This window comes from Hyaena hyaena, unplaced genomic scaffold (genome assembly GCF_003009895.1).
Source record: "Hyaena hyaena isolate Hyena2069 unplaced genomic scaffold, ASM300989v1 scaffold_170, whole genome shotgun sequence".
NCBI classification, from domain to species: Eukaryota; Metazoa; Chordata; class Mammalia; order Carnivora; family Hyaenidae; genus Hyaena; species Hyaena hyaena.
Genome location: NW_024080802.1, coordinates 2,646,101 through 2,669,902, shown reverse-complemented (window position 1 = coordinate 2,669,902; position 23,802 = coordinate 2,646,101). Strand labels below are relative to the sequence as shown.

At 38.8% G+C, this 23,802-nt stretch overlaps 1 protein-coding gene across 3 annotated transcripts in view; it reads right to left on the bottom strand.

The window, feature by feature from the left end:
- Positions 1-23,802, bottom strand: part of KITLG (KIT ligand) — an 82,943-nt gene that overhangs the window by 34,049 nt on the left and 25,092 nt on the right. For 2 of the 3 annotated variants that reach the window (XM_039240218.1, XM_039240221.1), the window contains exons 2-3: positions 12,817-12,930; positions 2,054-2,116 (exon numbers count right to left, since the gene is read on the bottom strand). In XM_039240218.1, the coding sequence (XP_039096149.1) occupies positions 2,054-2,116; positions 12,817-12,930 (177 nt within the window). The remainder of the gene's footprint in view (positions 1-2,053; positions 2,117-12,816; positions 12,931-23,802) is intronic. The other variant, XM_039240219.1, reaches the window with a different exon arrangement.

Genomic DNA, 23,802 nt, shown 5'->3' with positions numbered 1-23,802 from the left:
AATAATCACTGGCTTCTCCACTGGGAAACTCCTCTAGTCTTGGCAGAAACTAACATTTTTTAAATAAAGGTAAAACAAAATGTAGGACCCCGTTTCTACCCGAAGCCTTATGCACGAGCTTATTTTTCTTAACAACTGTGGTAGCCAAGAACAAAGTTTCTCCAGTTGTGCCAGAACGGTGTGCCAAGATCAAATAATAGTGGACTTTTCTCAATTACAGAAACAAGAAAAAAAATGTGGCAATGAATCAGCTTTATTTTTACAAGTTTGCCTCTTGCTACCACCAGCCCATACTAAAGTCTGTGATTGAGCACACCTAGGATTATATCAGCACAAAGTAATCTATTTTGTTATTTTCAATTTAACATGAAAAGCTGCATGATATCTTTGCATCTGGCGATCACAGACCTAAATGCTTCTACTGTCCGGAGCAATGTGCACCTTTATTACTTACATGTTTCACTTAGAATGCCTTCTCTTGCTATTGTAATTATTTAGATACTCACACTCTATAACCCAAGGTTAAATGTCAGATGACCTGAGGTTTCCTTTTAAGACTGTCACTTTTTAGCTGGATAACCCTGGGCAAAATGCTTATAAACCTCAGTGTGTCATTTGTAAAAGAGAACCCATACAAATCACGGTATCCTTTTTGCCTTTCTCGAAGGGTTTTTCTAATCATTCAAAGAAATAAATATATAAAATCATTATAAAAATTAAAAAATAAAGCATTATGAGAGGGCCAGACAGTCCCCCTCACTTAGTTATTAAAGTTTCTGAACACAGAGCTAATTGATGTGTTTGTTTCTTAAAATGTCTGGTAAAGTGCTGGCTCCACAGTTTTTCCTAACAAATACTGTACCTGCTGCCTGAGTGATTGACTGAGTAGATTAACTAACTTTCAAAGCCGCTATGATTTTACATTCCTATTTTCCAGAGAATTCTCCGTAATTCAATGGGACAGATAATGACCTACACTTGAGGACATCTGGTTTGACATGAAGAAACATATTCTAAGGAGTTCTAAGGAATGTTCAAAATAGTTTCTGCTAACGTGTTTACTTTCTTAATGAAAATAGGCCTTTCACATTCTCTTGAAATGATAACCTTATAGTCTCTGAATGACATCTTAAGCACACACACTTAGCATTGTGCATAACACACTTAAAATGGCAATAATTTTGACTAAGTCACAAAAAGTATTCAAAGCCTAAGACAACCTGCACAGGGTGGATTTATAATAAGTATTTCATAAATGATGGGAAAATGCTTACTTTCAGAATAACCCAAATGATATTAAATTAACTCAAGGAACACAATACAGTAGTCAACATGAATCCACATGGATCATCAGCACATTACATGTCAAAGGCACAGTGCAAAATATAACCAAGTTTCAAAGTGGTATATGTAGTACAATGCAATTAACATAAATATGAAAATGTGCGAAAATTACAGTATCTTCTGTATGGGTGCATAGCTTGCTGTAAATGTGAGAGAGCAGGTAGAGTTACTACGCACTGTTGCATTCAACACAACTCCTCATGCCAAGCCTTGAAAACACATGGTAGAATGAAAGATTCTAGCTCAGAATGTTTGTTCCTAAGAGTCAAATTGTCTGTAAGAGACAAAGTGGGGACCACTGGAGATAGGAAAGAGGCATAGTAGTATTTAGAATGTTTTGTTAAAAAATAGATTTGTGGGGCTCCTGGGTGGCTCAGTTGGTTGAGTGTTCAACTCTTGATTTCGGCTCAGGGCATGATCTCATGGTTTGTGGGTTTGAGCCCCACATTGGGCTCTTTGCTGACAGTGCACAGCCTGGTAGGGATTCTCTCTCTTTGGCCCTCTCCTGCTTGTGCTTGCTTTCTCAAAGAAAACAAACAAACAAACAAAAAAAAACAAACCACCTATGCAAGTCAAATTCCAAAAATACCTTCTTCAAATTCTGACAATCAGTAAACTCTTAAATGGCAGGTAATTTCCTGTCTCAACAGAATGATCTCATCTCTTCTGTCAGCTATGAAAAAGAAACACAGAAATGTAGTTTACATACCAAAACATCCATCCCGGGGACATATTTGAGGGCTATCTTATAGTCTTTTGGAAGATTTGCCACCTACAGAGACCAGAAGAAAAAAAAAGAAAGAAAGGAAAATAAATCCATGAGAAAACTCATACAGACCAATTAATCATATCGTTTTTAGTGGTTTGGAGAAAAACACATACACACCCATTATATTGTTGTTAAGTTACCACTGAATTTCAATATTTACATAATGATTTTCCTTTCTTGATTTCCCTTTATAATCACAGGTACTCTCCAAAAAAAAAAGAAAGGAAGTGACAACACAAATCTTTTGGACTCCAAATTCAGTAACAAGTGGCTAAATATAATCCAGTGAATTTTGGAAACATCTAAATTTCCAATTTTTCTCTGTGGTCTTGGAATTCCCTTTCAGGACTAGTTTCCTACTGTTTCACCAAAGAATCAGTAATATGATCTGTTTTGTTTGCTTTGGATTTTTTTTGTCAGTGGTTCTCAAAGTGATGTGTCAACATCACCAGAGAACCTGCTAAATGCAACTTCTGAGGCCACATCAGACCAACTGAATCTTACTTAACAAATTCTTTAGATGACTTTGACGCAAGTTGAGAATTTGTTGATCCTAGAAATAACAGTGAAACTTCAAAAGAACTACTACTTACGAGATCCAAGTGCCTTCTAACTTAATTTTTAAAGATTCAGTTCTATGAGAGAGCTTATTCTGCTTCACCAGGCTTTAACAAAGGTCTCCAATGTTTACCTGGCTTCTTTTGAAGCCTTTTACAAAATATCTAACACATTTCCATCAGTCCTTGTGGCATATGTTGACCAAACACCTGATTTGGAACCAAATCTAAATTCTGTCCTTTGGTTTCTTTCTCTCATTTATAAAATGGAGATAAAAGTACCCATGTCAAACAGTCAATGTAGAAACTAACTGAATGTGACAAACACATCATAAAACACTCAACCCAGATTCTTTGAGATATTGGTAACTGATTTCCAGAGCATATATCCTGGTATCTTACAGAGTTCTAGGTTCCCTTATCTCCTGTCCTACATACAGCACTTGCTTGGTCATGCCACTATTACAATTTACAGCTGAATATAGCCAACAACTAACTGATTTAGACCAGGGAATCTTAAGACAACATATGGAGTAAAAACATGGTTTTGCACTATTCCATCTTCAATAAATCCCAGAGCTTTGCTGTTGCCCATATTAAGCTAGGATCTTGCTCACGTTTCCTGGATTGGGTCTCCTCTGACAAGTCTCCCATAACACAATCTGTATGTTTCTTCTTGGCCAATAGCTTCTAGAATCTGAGAAAATTTTGGTGAGAAAAGAATCTAGGCACAGGCATAAGTAGTCAGAAAGGAGCCAAAGTAGTAACTGCTCTCCTGGCACTTACCACCATTCAACCTCCAGTGGTACAGCTTACTCATCTTACTCTGGAGCCTGACCTTTTCCGCATATTTAGTACGGGCCAGACACTGTGCTCATGAAGGGCTTACGTTGTATGATCACATCCAATCTTCCCATCCCTGTGACACATTAGCTCTATTTAATGGACGTAGAACTTGGGGCTCAAAGAGGTCACACAGCCAATAAGGAGTACGGACTAGAACTAGAACTCAGATTTTGGACAGCAGTGCCTCCCATGCCTCTTCGTTCTACTACACCTTTCATCTACTCTGCACATTTGTCCTGTGTACTTTCTTCCTCTCAAATTTCTCCCCACACTTCCATAATTTCTTTTGTCTTTTGGGTCTTCATCCCCGTCTTTAAAAAGCAAAATGACCCAGTCATTTTATGTAAGCCCTGCTGGCAAAGAAACAGCTGACACTTCTGTGGGTGTAAACACTGGAATTAGACTCAGCAGCAGTATTCTGTTATGTTATGAACCAACCTTGTAAATTAAAGCCATTCCAGATGGAAAAACCGGTGTTCTGAACACAATGTGCTTGACAATCTAGTCTCTTCTTCAGGATAATTTACATTATCTTTATCTATCCATCTGTATAAAATTGATAGAATTTGTATTCAGCAAACTTAGGACCTGAGTATATATATATATATATACACCTAATGAGCAGAAGAAATATAAGGGATCTGGCCAATTCATTTTATTATTCATTTATATATAAAAATGGGTTCAAAGAAGTCAAAGAAACCTTATAAGAAGTTCTCTGACCAACACACTGAAATCTCCATACCTTACTACTTAGGCGTGGTGGTGGTAAATAATAATTTCTGCATTAAACTGATTTACTGATATTTAATTTCTCATAGGATAAAAAGTAACAGTATTTTGGAAAACTGCTTTATAATTCATAAAAAATTTTCATGTACAGTCTGCCACAACCTCATGAGACATAGATTATTAAGTATATTTTATAGATGAAGATATGGAGGCTCAGAGAGGTTAATTGGTATCTCAAGGTAGCAGACATCGAGAGTTCCAGATGCAGGAAGGATATAAACCTGGCCCCGTGTGCTGGGCTCAGCAAGTCACCTACAGGGCAGTCTCCCTTTTTTATTTTCTTGGCTTACACTGGCTCCTTTCCAAATACATTTGGAAGATAACTTAGGGTGTCGAGTTGTAGATTCTTATGGCTGCTTCATGAATTAGTGTATTACTTTCTAAGCACTGAAGAGTGTGTTAATGCACACTCAGTACAGATAACCTTGTGATAAATTCCGCTTGATATACATGGATCAATACAGAAAGATTGATGGTACAGAGGGAGCCATGGGCCTGGAATTTAGAAGATGTTCCTTTGAGTTAGTCTGATGTACGAGTCACTGCACAGGTTGTGGGAATACACTGTTCACGTTAGATCTAGGCCCTCCACATGGTAACTCCAAGATCTTAGACAAGTTCCTCAATCTACTTTAGCCTCAACTTTTTTTCTACATAGAGAAGGGATTATATGCAAAGACAAAGAAATGGGAAAGCACAAGGTGTGTTTGGGAAACCGTGGACAGATAAATCAAGCTCCAGTAGGTAAGAGGTAGGAAATATGCCAGGAAAGCCACATGAGAGAAGGACTTTAGTGTTGGGCAAAGGAGGCCCAATGGGAGACAGTGAAGTTCGATAGGACATGTTTTACCACCAGAACTCTACAGCAAGTTACTTCCTCCCTAGATACATCATTTCTTCTCTATAGAACTTCTACTATTTGTCTGTAAAATAAAGGGAGCAAACTAGATAATTACTTAAAAAGAGCCTGATTTAACTTTCTCACAGAAGAAGTGGTGCTACACTTAAATGTCTAAGCAGGGAGGGATCAGGACAGTAAATTCAGGAAGATTATTCTGGAAGGATGGATTTCAAAAACAAATCTATAGTTTTTTTTTTTTTTTTTAAAAGAAGTTCAGGGCAAAATATAAAATAATGAAATGGAACTTAATGGATGGAAAATTTTACCAATGCCAAATTATCCCAATGAGCTTCGTGGTTTGGAGTATGAGGATGTTAACACTATGACACACTGTAAAATGCATAGAACAGCAAAACAAGTCCCCTTATAATGGGCCCACTATGCTGGATGGGCCCCTTTGATTGTCTTTTTTGGATGTCTTGAGGAGTGACCATACTCAGTGACACTGGGGAAAAACAAACAAAAAAATGTATAAGGGACAGCATGCGGAAATGCTGAAAACTCAGCCAAGAAAAAGTATTTTTATGCCAAATTGGCACTGGCTACATGGCAGGCCCTAAAGGTATTTGAACTCCGGAGGAAAAGAACTCAAGGTTAGATCATTGAATGCCCTCTCTAGATCGCTAATCTAAAATCTTTGGAACTCATAATTCAAATGTCCCTGAGGTCTCTAAATCTTATGAAATGGTAGCTTCTTGAATGTTTGCTGAGACACATACTTGTCTCAGTTGTTTTTCCCAAGTTCAAGGTAACAATCAAAATATAGGAGTGGTAACTCCTGATTCTCTTGACACTGTACATAAAATGTTGCACATAAGTGAATGTCTCTGGGAAAAGAGTCCACAGTTTCCAGAGTTTCAGACCCAGAGAAGTTTAAGAGTCGCTGCTGTAGAGGGGGAAAAATCAATGCTTATATTTAAATATCACAACCTACTCATGTACGTACAGCTTAGTATAATGCTGGTTTTCAGAAATAACACAGGAGACAGCTTTTTGCTTTTTAAATTTTTCTTCATAAGTCATCTCCTGTTAATATAACTCACAAACACAACTGTCTTTGGTTTTCAAAGGTACTTTTTAATAACTCCATTAGCAACTAAAAAAAAAAAAAAATAAGATGACAATTTTACAAGACTTTTGTGAGTCCTCTTTTCTCAGTACAGAATACCTGAAAGTTAGAGGACTTGTCTCCCTCCAAAAACAAAAACAAAAAAGAAAGAGAAAGAGACAGCGGGAGTAAAAGACCATTTACATTATAATCATTTCCTCACCATAAACTGACTACTACTTAGGAAGTAAAATTCATGAGGTTACAATGATAGTTCTTTAAAAAAATTTTTTTTTTAATGTTTGTTTATTTTTTGAGAGAGATAGAGTGTGAGCAGGGGAGAGGCAGAGAGAGGAGGAGACAGAGCAGGCTTCAGGCTCCAAGCTGTTAGCACAGAGCCCGACCCAGGCTCAAACCCTCGAACTGGGAGACCATGACCTGAGCCGAAGTCGGACACTCAACCAACTGAGCCACCTAGGTGCCCCTACAATGTAGTGCTTAAAACTGCAACTGACATTTACATCTTAAATTGCAACATTATGAACTAGGTTCTTGTGTTCCAGAAACAGAGAGGTTCAAACCTCTCCACTCAGTTTCCTATTTCTAGATAAGGATGATCAGGTCACTTATCACTAGGTCTCAGCTTCCTAATCAATAAACAGGGGATAAAAATAATTACTTCCTAGGACTGTAATGACTAAAGGGGGGAAGTGCTTTGCATGGTGCCTGGATACTCATGCAGTAACTACTGCTTTAAAAAGTCAAGGAGTAGGAGACATACTACAAGTGGGTCATCCTATAAAGGAAAAATTATTTTTTCTTCACAGTAAGTCAGACATGCTTGGTAATATAGTAGACGATATACTTGTTTTACAAATATTATTTCTAATATACTTCTGTCCTTTCTTTGAATACTGAAAGTCCAAAATTTAGTTTTAAATGGAAAAAGAATTTCTACTGACCACAGGAGAAGAAATTAAAATGCTAAATACAGCAAACTAATAAACTTTAAAAACTATCCAGCTGTCAAACCATTGTTCAAGGCTCCAAAAATAAAAACAAAAAACCCTATATGGTTGTAATTCTATTTGAAGAACATTTTATTTGAAGAAAATCAGAATTATCCAAAACTGTCTGAAGTGAAATTTTTCTGAGATATTTTATGATCTCCCATTATGTTAAAATAAGTGCCTATCACCAGACCAGGAAAACCATAAATTCTTGTGTTTTAATTCTATTCTACTGATTTGTAGACCGACCCTGAAAGACAGAGTAATTTCACCTTTATGAGATGTGGTTGGGACTGCAGCATGCCTTAAACATTACTCAATAGATATTTTAAAATAGGTTTTAAAAAGCAACATAGTCACATTTAATCAAATACCCCCAAATGGAAGAAAACCATGATCGCAAATGAACGGAATAGTTGGAAGAACAAAAGGAAAAACTAACTTGAACTGTTTCAGTATTTGGATGCATCTTTATACTAACACTTAGAACGGTTAAAAGCTGCAGCCTAATTATCCCAGAGATACTCATTTTTAAAGTTTGATTCATTCTCTTCCCAGATACTTGACCCTTTAGGTAGGACTGAGTTTGCCATTTAAAACAAGTCTTGCAACATTTTTTAGAAACAAAGCAAAATGTTCTGTAAATAGATGAACTATTATGCTGAGCAAACATGCCAGAATTCCAAATGAAAACCATAGGGACTGTAGGGGCAGCACAAAAGAGAAGAAGAAATTAAAAAAACAAAAAAAATGACAGTAAGGTTGTAAATCATGTGCTTCTGTGGCATGAGAATCACCCCAAGCAAACAGACTTCAGGTTGGTGGGCACAGTGCAAGTTGCCACCTAATGCCAAGGCAAAAGTGGTAGACTGTGAAGAAATAAGTTCAAAGAAATTACTGTGAGCAAAGGTAAAATGGTACTATCAACCTACTTTATTTTTCTTCAAATAGAATATGCTAAGGTTATGCCTGCAAAACAAATACCTCTTGTTCTATGTAACCTACTGGGGTCCAGGCTTTACTGACTTATTCTAAAAGGTGCAACCTCACAAAGTATCGTTATGGCAATGAAACAATTTCAGAGCTGAAAAGGGCCTCCAAGAAGACTTTAGTAGTGCTTCTCTTTGGGGGTAGGGGTATCACAGGCTTCTCTGGGAAATGAAAACTATACGCCCTCTTTCCAGAAATGCACTATAAAGTGTACACAGGCACAATCTGGAGCTCTACTTGCAAGAGTTCAAAGTTTATAAATCCTAGAGTCAGAACAATTGATCATGTCCATGTTCCTCATTTTAAAATCCAGAAATTGAATCTCGGATTTATTTGTCCAAGTTCGCACTGCAAAGTAACAACATAGCTGATGCTCAACTAAGCCAGTATGCCTAACCTTGAGATGCACTCTGCCCCACTGTAGAGAGAGGCTGTGGTTATCTGTATCCATACAACTCCGAAGTCACTCATGCTGTTGTCTGAATTAGTGAAATGCAGTTTTAGGTTAAGAATGAGAACACTTTTCCCCCCAAGATGAAAAAACCACAACCTTAGAAGCTTTATGGCCTCAGCAGTCCTTGCACTGCCCCACTGTAGAGAGAGGCTGTGGTTATCTGTATCCATACAACTCCGAAGTCACTCATGCTGTTGTCTGAATTAGTGAAATGCAGTTTTAGGTTAAGAATGAGAACACTTTTCCCCCCAAGATGAAAAAACCACAACCTTAGAAGCTTTATGGCCTCAGCAGTCCTTGCACTGCCCCACTGTAGAGAGAGGCTGTGGTTATCTGTATCCATACAACTCCGAAGTCACTCATGCTGTTGTCTGAATTAGTGAAATGCAGTTTTAGGTTAAGAATGAGAACACTTTTCCCCCCAAGATGAAAAAACCACAACCTTAGAAGCTTTATGGCCTCAGCAGTCCTTGCACTTCTGTGCAAATCCCTGTCACCTAGGATACTACTTGGAAACCTTACAGTTCCTACACACCATCTCCACACGCCCAGACTCGGTATTTCTGCAGTGGAGCTCTGATAGCTGTATTTTCAGTAAGTATCCTAAAAGAGTATGACTGAACGATTCTCAGATGATATCCTACAAATGCTGGTTTATAGCAGTGACTTTCTGACATTTTTTCAGGAGCTTGATTCTCTTTTTCAAATCAAGTCTTCTTTGGAAATCCAGATACACAAAGGTAGAGTGGCCATGTGGGCTCTAGGAGTCTGTCTACAACCAATGTTGTAGAAGGCACATCACTGGTAAATGAGGTCAGAAGCTGGCTTCCCCGCTCCTGAGTCTCAGTTTCCTTATTTATAAAATAAGAAATAAAATTTATCCAGATGATCTCTTAAGTTCTCTTAAAGCTCCAGTATCCTATGATCCCACACCACACTACCACTACTAACAGCTAGTATTTAGTGGGTACTTACTGTGTTCCTAACACTGTTCTACCAACTGATTCAATCTTTAAAATCACTCTACAAAGTACTATTAATCTTAATACTGATGAGGAAACATAGGTCCAAAGAAGTTATGACAATAACTACATTTAGAAATCTATATATACATTCTCTCTTATTTAATCTATAAGACAAAATTGGGAAATAGAAACTAAGATTTAGAAAGCTAGTTACTTAGCTAAGGTCAAAAAGCTGGGTTTTAAATTCAGGTCTACCAGGGTATCTGGGTGGCTCAGTCAGTTAAGGGGCTGACTCTTGACCTTTTTGGCTCAGGTCACGAGATCATGATTCCTGAGATGGAGCGTCACATCAGGCTCCACACTGACAGCATGGAGCCTGCTTGGGATGCCCTCTCTCTCTGCCCCTCCCCCGCTCGTGCACGCTCTCTCTCTCTCTCTCTAAACAAACAAACAAAACAAACTTATAAAAAAAATTCAGGTCTACCACAAATTCCAAAATCCATTCCTTAACCAATATATCAGCACAGGTCGGTCCTATATTACATCACAAAATAAATTACCTCTATTCAGATTTTACTTTTCGGTAATCTCTATTATACTGGACATGGGGCTTGAACTCACATCCCCGAGATCAAGAGTCTCATGCTCTACCAACGGAGTCAGCCAGACGTTCCTACAATGACATCTTTTAAATGGTATCCTTGTTATTGTGGTATTAACGATATATATTCATATTTTTATGGAGATGATTTATCTTCCAAACTAGATTATGAACATTTTGAGGTCAGGGATTATTTTCCTATTTCCTTCACTATGAAATACAGGCTGTGAATTATGCCAGTCTTTATTTGGTTAGAAGTAATCGGAGTCCAACTTTTTATTAACTTGATTTTTTTTTTTCAACAATCCAAAGTAAACACACTAATTTCACTAAATCAACTCTCGAAATGAAAAAATGTCCCAAGTCAGTTGCTGGAAGGGAGGGGAAAAAAAACCCTTTTTTTCAGTCTTAGGATTCACATTTGTCCTTGGGGTGAGGAACAAAATTCAGTGTCAATATTAACAAGTTATCCCTTTCCTAGGTACTACTTCCTCATTTATCCTTCTTGCCATTTTTCATTGTATCACCTGACAGGTAACAGACTGAGAACAAGCAGATGTCTAAAGACAAGGATGGAAATCTTGGAAGGTAGTTTTAACACCTACTTATGCCCCTTCAAAATACTAGTTTGACATTTCACAGGAAGTAATGATTATTAAGTAGTATTCCTTAAATGCTAAGCAAGTAATAATGCTAAGTAATTTTTCTTAAATATCATGTTAATCTTTGACATGCTTGGCCTATGGTCAAACATACAATCACCTTCCAACTATGATTCATTGCCAATATACTTGACATTTGCCCTTTAAGACCACGCCAGGTCTCCACTGCTCATCCTCAGCTCCACGGTCATACCAGCATCCCCAGGAGACCTGTAATTTCCCAGCTATGAGCTCCTTTAAGCATACTTTGGAGACTCATGTTAGTCTGAAATCCATATAAATTCAGGTAACACGGATAAAGCTAGTCATAATAAGAATTGGGACATATTAGGATTACAACACTTTGGTCTCCAAATGTTGACTGAACAGATCATCTAGAGCAGCAGTTCTTCATTCTCTCAGAAATTTCTTTAAAATGTAGACGCCTGGAGCCCTTCCTCAGATCGATCATTGTATCAGTTTTTTGGAGTGCTGCCCAGACACCTGTAATTTTAATAAGCACCACAGGTGACCACAATGCTTATCACAGCAAAACACATCAGGTCTTCATTCACTGAACAATGGGGGCCTTCTACTGATATAAAATTTAGGATATAAGCACATATTTTCCTTTTTAGTATAGTTTCTTGGATCACAAATTAACAAGTAACTTGAGGAAGAGGTCCATGCTCTATGTTCTTTAGAAGACAAAATCAACTTTCTCACCAATTCCCTATACCCAATACCTAACAGGGTATATAGAGCAGGCAAATGGTGCATTGCTTTGGTCACCAGCCCCTTGAAAAAAGTGTCCGAGAATACTTGTTTTTAATCCTGAATCTGCTGGGCATCCTTCTGAGGAATCTGCATAAAGTGTGTGTGTGTGTGTGTGTGTGTGTGTGTGTGTGTGTTATTAATTCTGCATGAAGCCAAAGCCAGACAGACTCTGATCCTAGTATTAAACTTTTGTTTTGAAGTTTGGCTTTGAACCCCAAATAAAACATAAACCAGGAAATGTATATCAAAAGTAGAGGAGTATCTCAAAAAATGTAATTTTCTTTCTTTTCTCCATATCACAACCCTTATTTCTTCCCTATTCTCATATCTCTGTTCTCTAGACAGTTTTCAAATAAAAGAATGCCACTTAGCTCTTTTGAACCAGGAACTTACAAAAATGCTTCTCAAAGTTTGTTCATTGTGAAATCACACACTGCCGCTCAAGTGGGCACATAAAATCTCCCCTAGGTCAGGAGAGTTGGGCGGAATACATTCCAGATGCTGTAACATCTCCCTCTCTGTGGTATGCCTTTTAAGACAATCTTGGCATGAAGCTGGCAGTGGCCAAGGGGCACCGGTGTAAAATGTCTTTTGCTAAGGGAAGAGTTCCAATGTGACAAATGTGGGAGAGAAGTCGTTGAACATTTGGGTAACAAACTCTCCTCCAGCTATGTTCTCAGAGGGGGCACACACCCACCCACATGTGACAGGGTCTTCATGTTGTTGGAAAGGGGAGAATGGCCATCTCAGATCTTTTTTGTTAGGCTTGTTAGAGAAGAGTAGGAAGGCATGTGGAGGGTAAATAGGACACACTGAGGAACCCACAAGAGAGATAATGGGAAACAAGCTAGTGCTGCCACATTAGCACAGAGAACTCTCCAGTGTCCTTCACTGTCTGTGACAGAGATGAGAAAATGAGCAAAGAAACAAAGTCACTGCAGTGATGTACCACAGATTCTCCATGACCTCATATACCTCCCTACCTGCTCTCTATAAACCCTTCAGAGTAACTCCATGATTTATCTCCTCATCTTAGAAAAATACTAACTTGGGACAAGAAAAAATAAAGTCTTTTTCAAAAAAGAAAACCATCACAGCGAGCGAAAGTGTTCCTTACTTACCAGTTTTGTCACATCTTTCACATCATCAGTCACGCGGTTCCTGCAGAGCCCTTTAGTTTTGACCAGAGGGTTAAATAGGAGCAGCTGAAGATAAATGCAAGTGACAATCCAAGTCTAGATGAAAACAGAAAAATTGCTGGTGATGACCAGTTACAAACCATGATCACTCAAACGACTGCATCTTATACTTTAAGGTGGAAAAGATAATCTCATGTTAAAAAAAAAAAAGCTACTGGCTTAAATATAATTAAGTGCTAAGTATTCAAAATACGCTGACCAAAATGTTTTAAAAAATTGTCCATTAAAATGTGGTTTGGAGTTTTCATTTCAATGACATTATTGTTAACTTTTGTCAAAAGCTTTCTGAGGCCAATTAGGAATGAACAATTAGGCAATTTCAAATGGCAATTAGGAATGAACATGTAGCAACTTATAAAGGATCTACCACTAAAGGTGTTTTGTTTTAAACTAGGAATGTAAGAAATTCATACCTTAAGGCACCAAAAGAGGCTTTCTATATACTTTAAGTGTAGACTGTTTGGCAAGTAGCAGCAAACCCTGAACAGTGCTTTAAATCCGATAGTGTATGATAGTACTCCAAAGTGAGGGAGAGAGATGTATTTTTAGATCTGGGACAGAATTTAACCTCATTTAGGAGACATCAAAAGAATCATTGTTTTTAATGACAGCTTTTTAACCACTTAATAAGGAAAAACATTTCCTTTGTGAAGAGGAAGACATTCTTGAACCCTAGCATGAATTAATCTCTCTCTCTCTCTCTCTCTCTCTCACACACACACACACACACACACACACACACCACATGAGAGCTCACACATACTTCTTGAAAATCCCACCATGTTTTGTAGTTACTTTTACGCAGGACTTAATTTTTCATACTATACTAGATTCTAAGTTTTTAAGAAACTGGGCACCCGATTCTCTTTTTTTAAATTATCCTTAAAACACACAACATAGCACCTTGCATATTAAGAGCTTTTAATGTAAATACTGGCAGGATGAATCAGTGACCAAAGTAAAAACTGTCTAATGCTTCAAATTCAAATCCAATTTATTGAGCACATATTGTGAGGCAGGGACTGTGCCGGTCACCAGGGAAACAAAGGTGATGAAGATGCCCTTGAAGCTCAGAGGCAGGTGCATTAATAATATGTGCACTCGGCGATAAATGCTTTGGGAACACAGAGAAGGAAGCAATTAATCAATTAACTTTAAGGAAGAGAACCCCTTGGCAAGAAGACAGCGCCAAGGAAAGCCAGAAGAAAAATGGGGCTCTAGTTGGTTTCTGGAGGACGAGGAGGGGTTTGCAAGAGTGGACAAGAAAGGGATGAGCATTCGAGGAAAAATAAATAGCATGAGCAAAGGCATGGAGACGTGAAGATATTTAAATGTGAGAGTTCTTTTATGAGTTAATGTTTGTCTACGGTATCTTGAAATTATAGGAAGTACATCTGCACATGGCTAGAAACCTTTCCTCGTTATGTAACTAGCCAGGTACTTTTTAAAAACACTGGATTATTTTAGGGGCACCTGCGTGGCTCAGTCGGTTAAGCGTCCGACTTCGGCTTAGGACATGATCTCACGGTTTGTGGGTTCGAGCCCTGTCGTGCTCTGTGTTGACACAGAGCCTGGAGCCTGCTTCAGATTCTGTGTCTCCCTCCCTCTCTCTGACCCTCCCCTGTTCATACTATCTCTCTCTCTCTCTCAGAACTAAATAAAACACTTAAAAAAATTTAAAAACACTGGATTATTTTCAATTAATAGCTGCACACTAACTAGGTGTTACACTGGACCAAGTGATGATCATCAGTTATAGAAATATGACTACAATGCTACCTACATAGATAAAAGTGGCTTGTAAACAAAATTTAAGCCTTTTTATTGTTTTGCCATTGTGACCTATTTTAGCAGTAATCCTGTTTAAGGTTGGTTAAGGCTACTTTGAACACTGAGGGGTCACGCTGTTCACAGCACTGTCTCCCTTGGATTGAAATGAAGACTAAATTGTGCAAATGAGTTCTTGAAAGCAACCAGGATGTTCTTCAGTAGGTGGATAAACTGTGGCATATCAGAAAATGGGATATTTTTCATCATTAAAAGGAAATGAACTACCCAGCCATGAAAAAACATGGAGGAAACTTAAAATGTGTATTATTAAGTGAAGGAAGCCAATCCCAAAAGGCTACATAATGAATGATTCCAAATATAAGGACATTCTGGAAAAGGCAAAACTATGTAAACAGTAAAAAGATCAGTGGCTGCCAGAGGCTGTAGGGGGAGGGATGAGTAGGTGGAACACAGTATTTTTAGGGCAGTGAAAATACTCTGTATGATACTATAACGGTAGATACTGGTCATTATACATTTGTCCAAACTCACAGAATGTAACATTGAGGGTGAAACCCTAACATAAACTATGGACACTGGATGATTCAGAGGTGTCAATGCAGGTTCATCATACCACTCTGTGCATGTGTAGGGGCAGGGAACACATGAGAAATCTCTGTACTTTCCTCTCAATTTTGCTGTGAACCTAAAATTGTTCAAAGAAAGAAAGTCATTAAAAAAATCACTTTGATTGCTGTGGTGAGAACTTTAGGGTAGCAATAGGTAGAAAAACAGACCAGTTAAGGGCTATTGTTATCATCCAAGCAAGAAAGGGTTATAGCAATGCAGTGACCAGAAGTGGTGAGATTCTGGACGTATCCTGCAGGCTCAGCCAATAAGATTTCCTGACAGCTGGAGTGCGATTTGAAAGAGTCAAAGGGGACTCCAAGGATTCTGGTTTGAGCAAATGAAAAGATGGTGCTGCCATATGGGGAAGGCTGAAGGTGGGGAAGGTCTGGCGGTCTGATCAGGAGTTGAAGTCTGAGTGTGCGAAGTTTGAAATGTCTCTGAGATCGTAGTTATGATGATACTAGGTCATGATATTTGAATCTGGGTTTAGGAGGGAAGCTTGGGCTAGATACATAAATGACAGCCTTTGATGTATAAATGGAATTTTAAGCAAAGAATGGATGAGCCCATCAAGGGAATAAGTACAAATAGATAAAAGAACAAAGGACTGAGTCCTATGGTGCTCTAACTGTAAAAGGTCTGGCAGAAGATTTAGAACTCACAAAAGAACCTGAGAGAGAAGCCAAAGGAGGAGGAGGAAGCCAAGTTAAAAAAAAAAAAGGTACGTTAAGGAGAATGGGGTCAAACTACGTCAAATACTCATAATAGGTCAAGTAAGAGGAGAACTGAGGACTGACCACTGGATTTGGCAGAGCTCAGGTCACCGGTAACATTTTCAAGAACAGTTTTACTGAAGCATGTACGGGGAAAACCCAGTCTGGTGTGGGTTTAAGAGCACATGAGAGAGTAATCAGAAACAGTGAATGTAGACAGCTCTTTGAAAGAGCTGTCCTTCAAAGGGGAGCAAATAAACAAATGAATAAATAAAAACCAGTGAGATGGTAGTTGGCAAGGACTGGAGGGAGGGAAGAGTTTTCTCTTTAAGATGGAAGAAGCACCAGGAAGTCTGTATGCCCCTGTGGATGATCTAGCAGGAAGGTGCCACGGGGCGATGTGCGTCAGGAGACAGGCAACAGGCAACTGCTGAAGTAATGTTCTTGAGAAGGCAAGAAGTGGGGAGATCTGGCTCTCAAGTATAGGACCTGGCTTTACATAGAAGCATGTACCGTTCATCAGTACTATCAGACAGAATGTCTGAAATGTGAGTGCAGGTGTGGGTGAGTTTTCAACAATATGGATGAATGACAGCTACCCTTTACTGAACATTTACTATGTACCAAAAATGTTGTGTATCTCATCATAATCAAATTTTAAGTTTCATATATTCTAATGATGGAGAAATTGAGCTACAGAGAGATTTGGCGACTTGTAAGTGGTAAAATCCCAGGTCTGTCCACAATTCTAAATCCTGTGCTCTTCACCACCCAGTACTGTCACAGCACTCCCACAAAGCTGTCACATCATTGGTGAGGGCTCCAAATAGCACAGCTCTAAATGATCATAATTGTTCAAATAGCAAACATATCCAGGCATGTATGTTCCATAATCCATGTCACAGCCGAATACTCTGTTTTTCAGATTACCATACTTTTTAATATGTTCTATCATAGTTTTCAAACATATATTGATAACAGACTTCTATTAAGAATTGCAAAATAATGTCACCAAGGCAGCATCAAAATATTTTTTTTTGCATCAGTTATATACAAATATCAATAAAGATAGATTCCTATAAAATGAGCAAAAGCCTATTTGGTCAGGGCTAAAATTAAATCTGTTAACACATTCACACATCTCTAACAAACTTAAAGCACTTTATTTTAAAGCTGTTAAATAAACTTCTGTTGTAATTTAACTCTCTATATACTTAGCTAGTAGTAAGGAATAGTTAACTTTTGTAAAATTCAACAGTTCACTCTGGCAAAGCTAGACATCAGAATAGAGGAGAAATCAAAGAGAAATGTCCCTCATCAGTATTCTTGTGAGAGGGCTTACTTCTTTGTATGGAAAAGTAACTTTTCAGTATTATTCTGTAGAGAATACAGACATTTTTCTAACATATAATATACACACTTTCTTGATTTCTTAAGCAGTGGGCAGAAGTATTAAGCTTTACTTTTTCTTAATGATTCAGGTTCATCAAATAAAAGGGAGACTAAGTGAAATAAGCCAGACACAAACAAACATTATATGATCTCATTTACATGCAGAATCTTAAAAAAAAAAAAAAATGGTAACAGTATAATAGAGTGGTGGTTACCAGAGACTGGGGGAAATCTAGATCAAAGGATACAAACATTCCAGTTATAAAATGAGTAAATGCTGAGGACCTAATGTACAACAAGGGGACTGTACTTAACACTATATTATAAAGGGTAACTGTGAGGTGATAGTTTGTGATTATTTCATGTCGTAGGCTTGTATCAAAACATCACATTGTATTACCTTAAATATATACAATTTTTGTCATACTTCCTTAAAGGTGAGGGGAAAAAACATTTCAGTTATGCAGTTGTGACCACCTTTGCCTAAGTAGCTCCAAGTTATTATACTTAATTGAATGACTGTTTTTAAAATGTTTCTTTGGTTTTTGTTGGATGGCTTCTCAGTTTACTGGTTTCTCCCAGACTGTCAGGTCATTACTTGCAACATATTTTACTGCTAGTATGTCTACTTCTAGCCTCCTGCAGTCTCCATGGTAAAACACAACACATGGCCTATAGGAAGTGCCTATGGTAGTCAGAATTCTGGCAAAAAGATGGCCATGCCCTAATTCTTGGAACTCGTGAATTTTTTGCCTTGTCCAGAGGATCTATCCTGGATCTTCTGGGTCTAAAAGAGTCCTATAGCTCCTCACAAACTAAGAATGTTTTCCAGCTCTGGTGAGGAAACCACAATAAAGGAAGAAGGATAAGATGAGACACGTAAGGACTTTACTTGCCATTTCTGGGAAGCGGCCAGGAGTCAAGGAATGTCAGTGGCTTCTAGAAGCTGAAAAGAGGCAAGGAACAAAGCCGACCTTAGAGCCTTCAGATAGGAACGTAGTGGTCCTGACATCTTGATTTTAGCTCAGTAAGCCTACCAAGTTTGGATTTCTGAATCTGCAAAACTGGGACATAACAAATTTGTATTGTTTTAAGTCACTAAGTTTGTGATAATTTGTTATAGCAAAAACAGAAAAAAATGAGAGCTTAAGAAACTTAGTTTTTGAATGAATGAATGCATGAATGGTATAGTGTTTTGATGTCTAAGCTTTCCTGGTAAGGAAAATTAACTGCCTCTGTCCGTATTCTGGGCCTCCAAATCCTGCTTTAAGCAAAGCAGCTCAGCTTTTTTCCTGCTTTATTTGTTCATGCTTCGGTGTAAGACTTTATTTAAACAAAGGTTTCCAAGGGCAAGAAAGAAAAAAAAAAACCAGAAAACAAAAAAAAAACATGCTTTTGAAAACTGGTGGTGTGATGGCAGAGAACACAATATGCATCCAGAAAACCTCTGAGCCCCTTTACCATATGACCTCAAGCAAGTCAGTTAATCCTTTGAAGCACCTGTTTATCAGTGTAGAAGAGGAGAATAATTTTTGCCTTATGAACTTCACGGAGCTACGGGATCAAATAAAAACTTTCCGACTACAGGTGCTGTGCAATTATTTGTTGTGCGGCTTGTAGGTTTGGGATAGTCAAGGAAACCAGGGAAACAAAGGCTTCAAACTGAACAGTCAGGGAAAGGACTTTACAGAGTCAATCTTCCATGAACAAAGAGTAGGACCTTTGGTACGTGGGTATTTTGACACCAATTTTGGATTCACATGCCTTTTTCAATGTATTTCTTAGTTCTCAACTGTGTTTAGAGTAGCTTCAGCTAATGCTGGTCTTCCAATTAAGCGAAGTATTTCCCCATCTTTGCTTTTCCACTCTTCCTATTTCTCTAATTTCTGGAAACTCCAACAAGGGTATACAGGCGCCTAAAGGTGGGGGTGTGTGCGCGCACACTCACCCTACTGGAGACAGAATGCTGAAGCAAGATGTCCCTGCCTTTGTGACTTCTGTTCTAAAATGTATCATTTTACTTTGGGCAATCATCTCACTGGTTTTTTGTTTTGTTTTGTTTTGTTTTTCCTGTAACATTCTCCGCTTCTGCGTATGACATTTCTCTTTGGCTACTTTGTTTTAGCATCCTACAACTTTTCTCTCTAGGTCACACTCATTGTGTGATAACCTCTCATTTCATGATAACCTTTCACTGCACAGACACATTAAACTAATCTTACTGTCGGCAGTTCTAGATTTCTTATTTGGAGGCGTGCGTCAAATGTGCCCCCCCCCCCACATACTCCCCACATCACATAGAACTCCAATAACCCTTTCATTGCTAACAGTTGCCTTGAAATTATTTACATGATTAAAAAAAATAAGCTATCTGTATGCACTGTTAGAACAAGCCATACAATAGCAGTAGTTCTGGCAGAGGGACGAACAGTGAATTAACATTCGTAGTTAACTGTGAATGACAGAAAAGCAGATCTTTTTCTGGGCGGGGCGGGTAATAGTGGCAGATCATACTGAAAAGAAGAGGGGGAAATTATAGTCAGAGACTGGAGACCCTGAAGACCTGAGACTTAGATCTCATTTCTGTTGAGAACCAGTCTCGGCAGATCCAAGGGACACTCAATCGCTCACCAATTCATCCTGAACATAAGAACCTTCCTTACAATAAAGAGCCACATGGCAGGAAAAGGAGCTGCAAAATCCCCCTAAAGCAAACTACTGACTTGATCTGAACATGCGTTATGACACAGAAGTTGCTTTGCAGACTTCTTTTCCTTTAGTAGGAACTAACATGATTGCAGCCCAAGAACATCAGGGGAACATATGCTCTTTGAGAAACCAGAAGATTCCAAGCTTCTCAACTTAAAATAAAAAACAAAAAACACAAAAAAACAAAAACCCCAAACTTTCCCATGAACTTGAGAAGCAACTTTAAGATACGCGTTGCCAGGGCCCATGTTTTGACTTCCCAAAATCCAAAACGTAGTGGAGTGTCTGTGGACCTCGTTTTCTTTATGCACAGACTTACAAAATGGTATTGGGTCTGCCCCGAACAAAACAGCAGCTGCTGCCAAAAACAACATTCATCTTTCTTTAATCTCGAATGCCAGCTAGCGAAGCAGGCAGTTCCCTTGTAGCCCAAATGTGCTTTGGAAGCAAGCCAACTGGCTTAGCTACCCAGAGCCAGGAAAGCAAGTTACCAAGATACAGGTATAGTAATTAGTCCTGAGTTCAGGTCTTTTGAGGTCATATGAACCATATCGTTCAAAAATAACTGAAACATAAACCAACAACAGATTCTGGTTCAGTGAATAACCTTTGAATTCTATAGGATTTCTTCCTTCAGATTTTTATTTAAATTTTTTTTAATGTTTATTTATATTTGAGAGATAGAGCATGAGTGGAGAAGGGGCAGAGAGAGAGGGAGGTACAGAATCCGAAGCAGGCTCCAGGCTCCAAGCTGTCAGCACAGAGCCCGATGTGGGGCTTGAACTCAAGAACTGCGAGATCAAGATCTGAGCTGAAGTCGGACACTTAACCAACTGAATCACTCAGGTGCCCCTTGATTTCTAATTCTTAAGAAATATACCATTAAACATTCTAGAGAAAATGACTAATCATACCACGCAAATTCTCTAGTGATTGTCCAGTAAGCTCAAGGAGCAAAGGAAACACTTAGCGTAAAGTTTAGAAAAAATAAACCTGCTTTCAGGAAAGCAGATGTTAACAGGGTAGCTAAGTGAAAGTCAAGCCACCTTCAAGTCCAGATTGGTGTACTAAAGTCCTATTAAGATCTACTTCCACATCTCTCCATGTAGACTCTTTTGTGAAGAACTGAAATAAAAATATTCTAGGGACACCTGGGAGGTTCATTTGGTTGAGTGTCTGACTTCAGCTCAGGTCATGATCTCATGGTTCCGGGAGTCCAAGCCCCACATGGGCTAGCTGCTGTCAAGCACAGAGCCTACTTCCGATTTTCTGCTCCCCTCTCTGCCCCTTCCCCACTTACACTCTCTCAAAAATAAAATAAAAAACATTAAAAAATATCCTAAAATATTGGTGATCTCTAAAACATGTGAATATGCTCTAACAAAAATTGAACAACCTAGAAATGAATTATTTAGTATGAAATCAGACAAACAGTGGCTTTAATGTAAACAGGGAATTTAAGGATTTCAGTGTATTCAATATATGGGGAAAATGAGAAAAATCACTATGGACAGTCCTTAATCTAAACATAAATGTTATTTAAAGGGAAAATGACTCACATACATAGACTCCTACTAAGGGCCACACACAGGAAGAACAGTTTGCAGATATTAAATATAACCTTCCCATCAACCAAATTACAGGTGAGTAAAACATGCTTCGGTGAGATTAAGTAACTTGCTTACGGCCACTCTACTAGTAAATACCTGAGCTGGGTTTAAACCAGTATCTATACTATACTAGGAAGAAAAATACTGGGCTAGTCACATAATAACACTGATTTCATTTATATTTAATGAACCATTCAATTTTATCTAAAATACCTATGCTGTGAATGGGGTATAGGTCCATTTAGTGGAATCAGTTTTTGATTGAAACCACCATGTAAAATTATTACTAGGCTGAGTAAATAAGTAGTACAGGTAAATCAAGTTACACTTCACTGTAGCTTTTTTAAAAATTGCTTAGCTAGAGGGTAGGAAAGAAAACAAAGTGATAAGTTGTTCCTCCTGATAAAAACAAAATTAAGTGCTTCCAGACTTCTGAGAGCTACCTATTCATTTAACAAACATGTATGGGAGTGCCTGGGTGGCTCAGTCAGTTAAGTGTCTGACTTTGGCTCAGGTCATGATTTCGCAGTTCTTGAGTTCTAAGCCCTGCATCGGGCTCTGTGCGGACAGCTTGGAGCCAGGAGCCTCTTCAGATTCTGCATCTCCCTCTTTCTCTGTCCTTCCCCTGCTTGTGCTCTCCTTTTCAAAAATAAACAAACATTAAAAAAACACACACACACAAAGAAACATGTATGGAGTACCTGATAAGTATGTAAGATAAAGACACAGCAGATGTCTTCTTTGGCCTCTGGAAGCTCACATTACTAGGGAACGGGCGAGAGGGGAGGGGCTGAGGAGGGACAGCTAAACCTAACTTTGGGGAAACTGAAGGAGGGACTTCAGAGATAGCTCCTGGGAGATGACCCCTTCTTCGAAGGTGAATAGCAGGTAGCTGGATCAAAGAGAACAGGGGTGAAGACACCTACCTGGCAGAGGAAGTAGGAAGTGCCTGCAGAATTGGAAAACAGCATTTTCATGGAACTTTACATTGATGATATGACTGGAAAATGAGTTTCAGGGAATAAATAATAAAACAGAGGAAGCTAGAGAGAGAGGCAGAGGTCCTCCAAATTTTGCTTACTGATAAAGGATTTTATATTAGAGACATGGGGAGTTCTGAAGGACGTTAAGCAGGGGAATATCAAGATCTGATTTTGGAAAGGCTTATCTGGTATCAGAATGAAGGATACACTGGGGGGTGTGGAGGTCATTGAAGTCATCAACTAGGGCAGAGGCGGTGGGAGTGAAGAGAAATGGGCAAGTTCACGAGGACTTGAAGTTGACTGGGACTTGGATGGCCAGCACAGAGTGTGTGGGGTAAAAGTGGTAGGAGTCACAAATGACCTCTAGTTCCAATTTAGGTGACTGGGTGAAAAGTAGTGCTATTCACTGAGCCAGGATATGTAGAAGTGGTAGCTGGAGATTATTGGAAGTTATCACCAAAAACCTTGGGGGATACTCCCTCTAAGGAGGAGGAGAACTGTCTGCACGGAGAGGAGAGAATGAAAAGCCAAGCACGAGAGGCAAATCCATGGATTGCGGGATCTGCAATTACTGTAAAAAGAAAGGCTAAGAGGGCAAGCATGAGCACTAAAACAAGCACTGAAAACAGTCAACCTGATGGCTGCTGAAAAATACCTAATGGGGTTGACGCTGCTAAGGATAGTTTCCATGGATTGACAGAACTAGGAATCAAACCACAGTGGTAAATGAGCCAGGGGAAATTTCAAGGGGATATACTACAACAGCTTGAAAAGGAAGGAGAGCAGGTAATCTGGAAAGGCTAGAGTCCACTTTAGTCAGGGCAGAAGGAAAGACAGCTCAAAAAGTGTGGAGCTATAATGATAAACTAAGCCTTCCTCTTTCTTAAAGGGTCTGTGTCTGGGAGCAACTCACCTGCAGTTAATGACAGCCAGGTGAGCTCTGAGGCACTGCCACTATGGAAATCCCTGCAAAGAACTTCTACCTTGGGCTAGAATCTAGGGCCTAGGTGTTCAAGCTCTGTTATTACTATTTTGCAATAGACACGTACATGGCAGGAGCGTTTGGGCCAGCAGTAGACTGTCACTGGAATCAATGGTAAT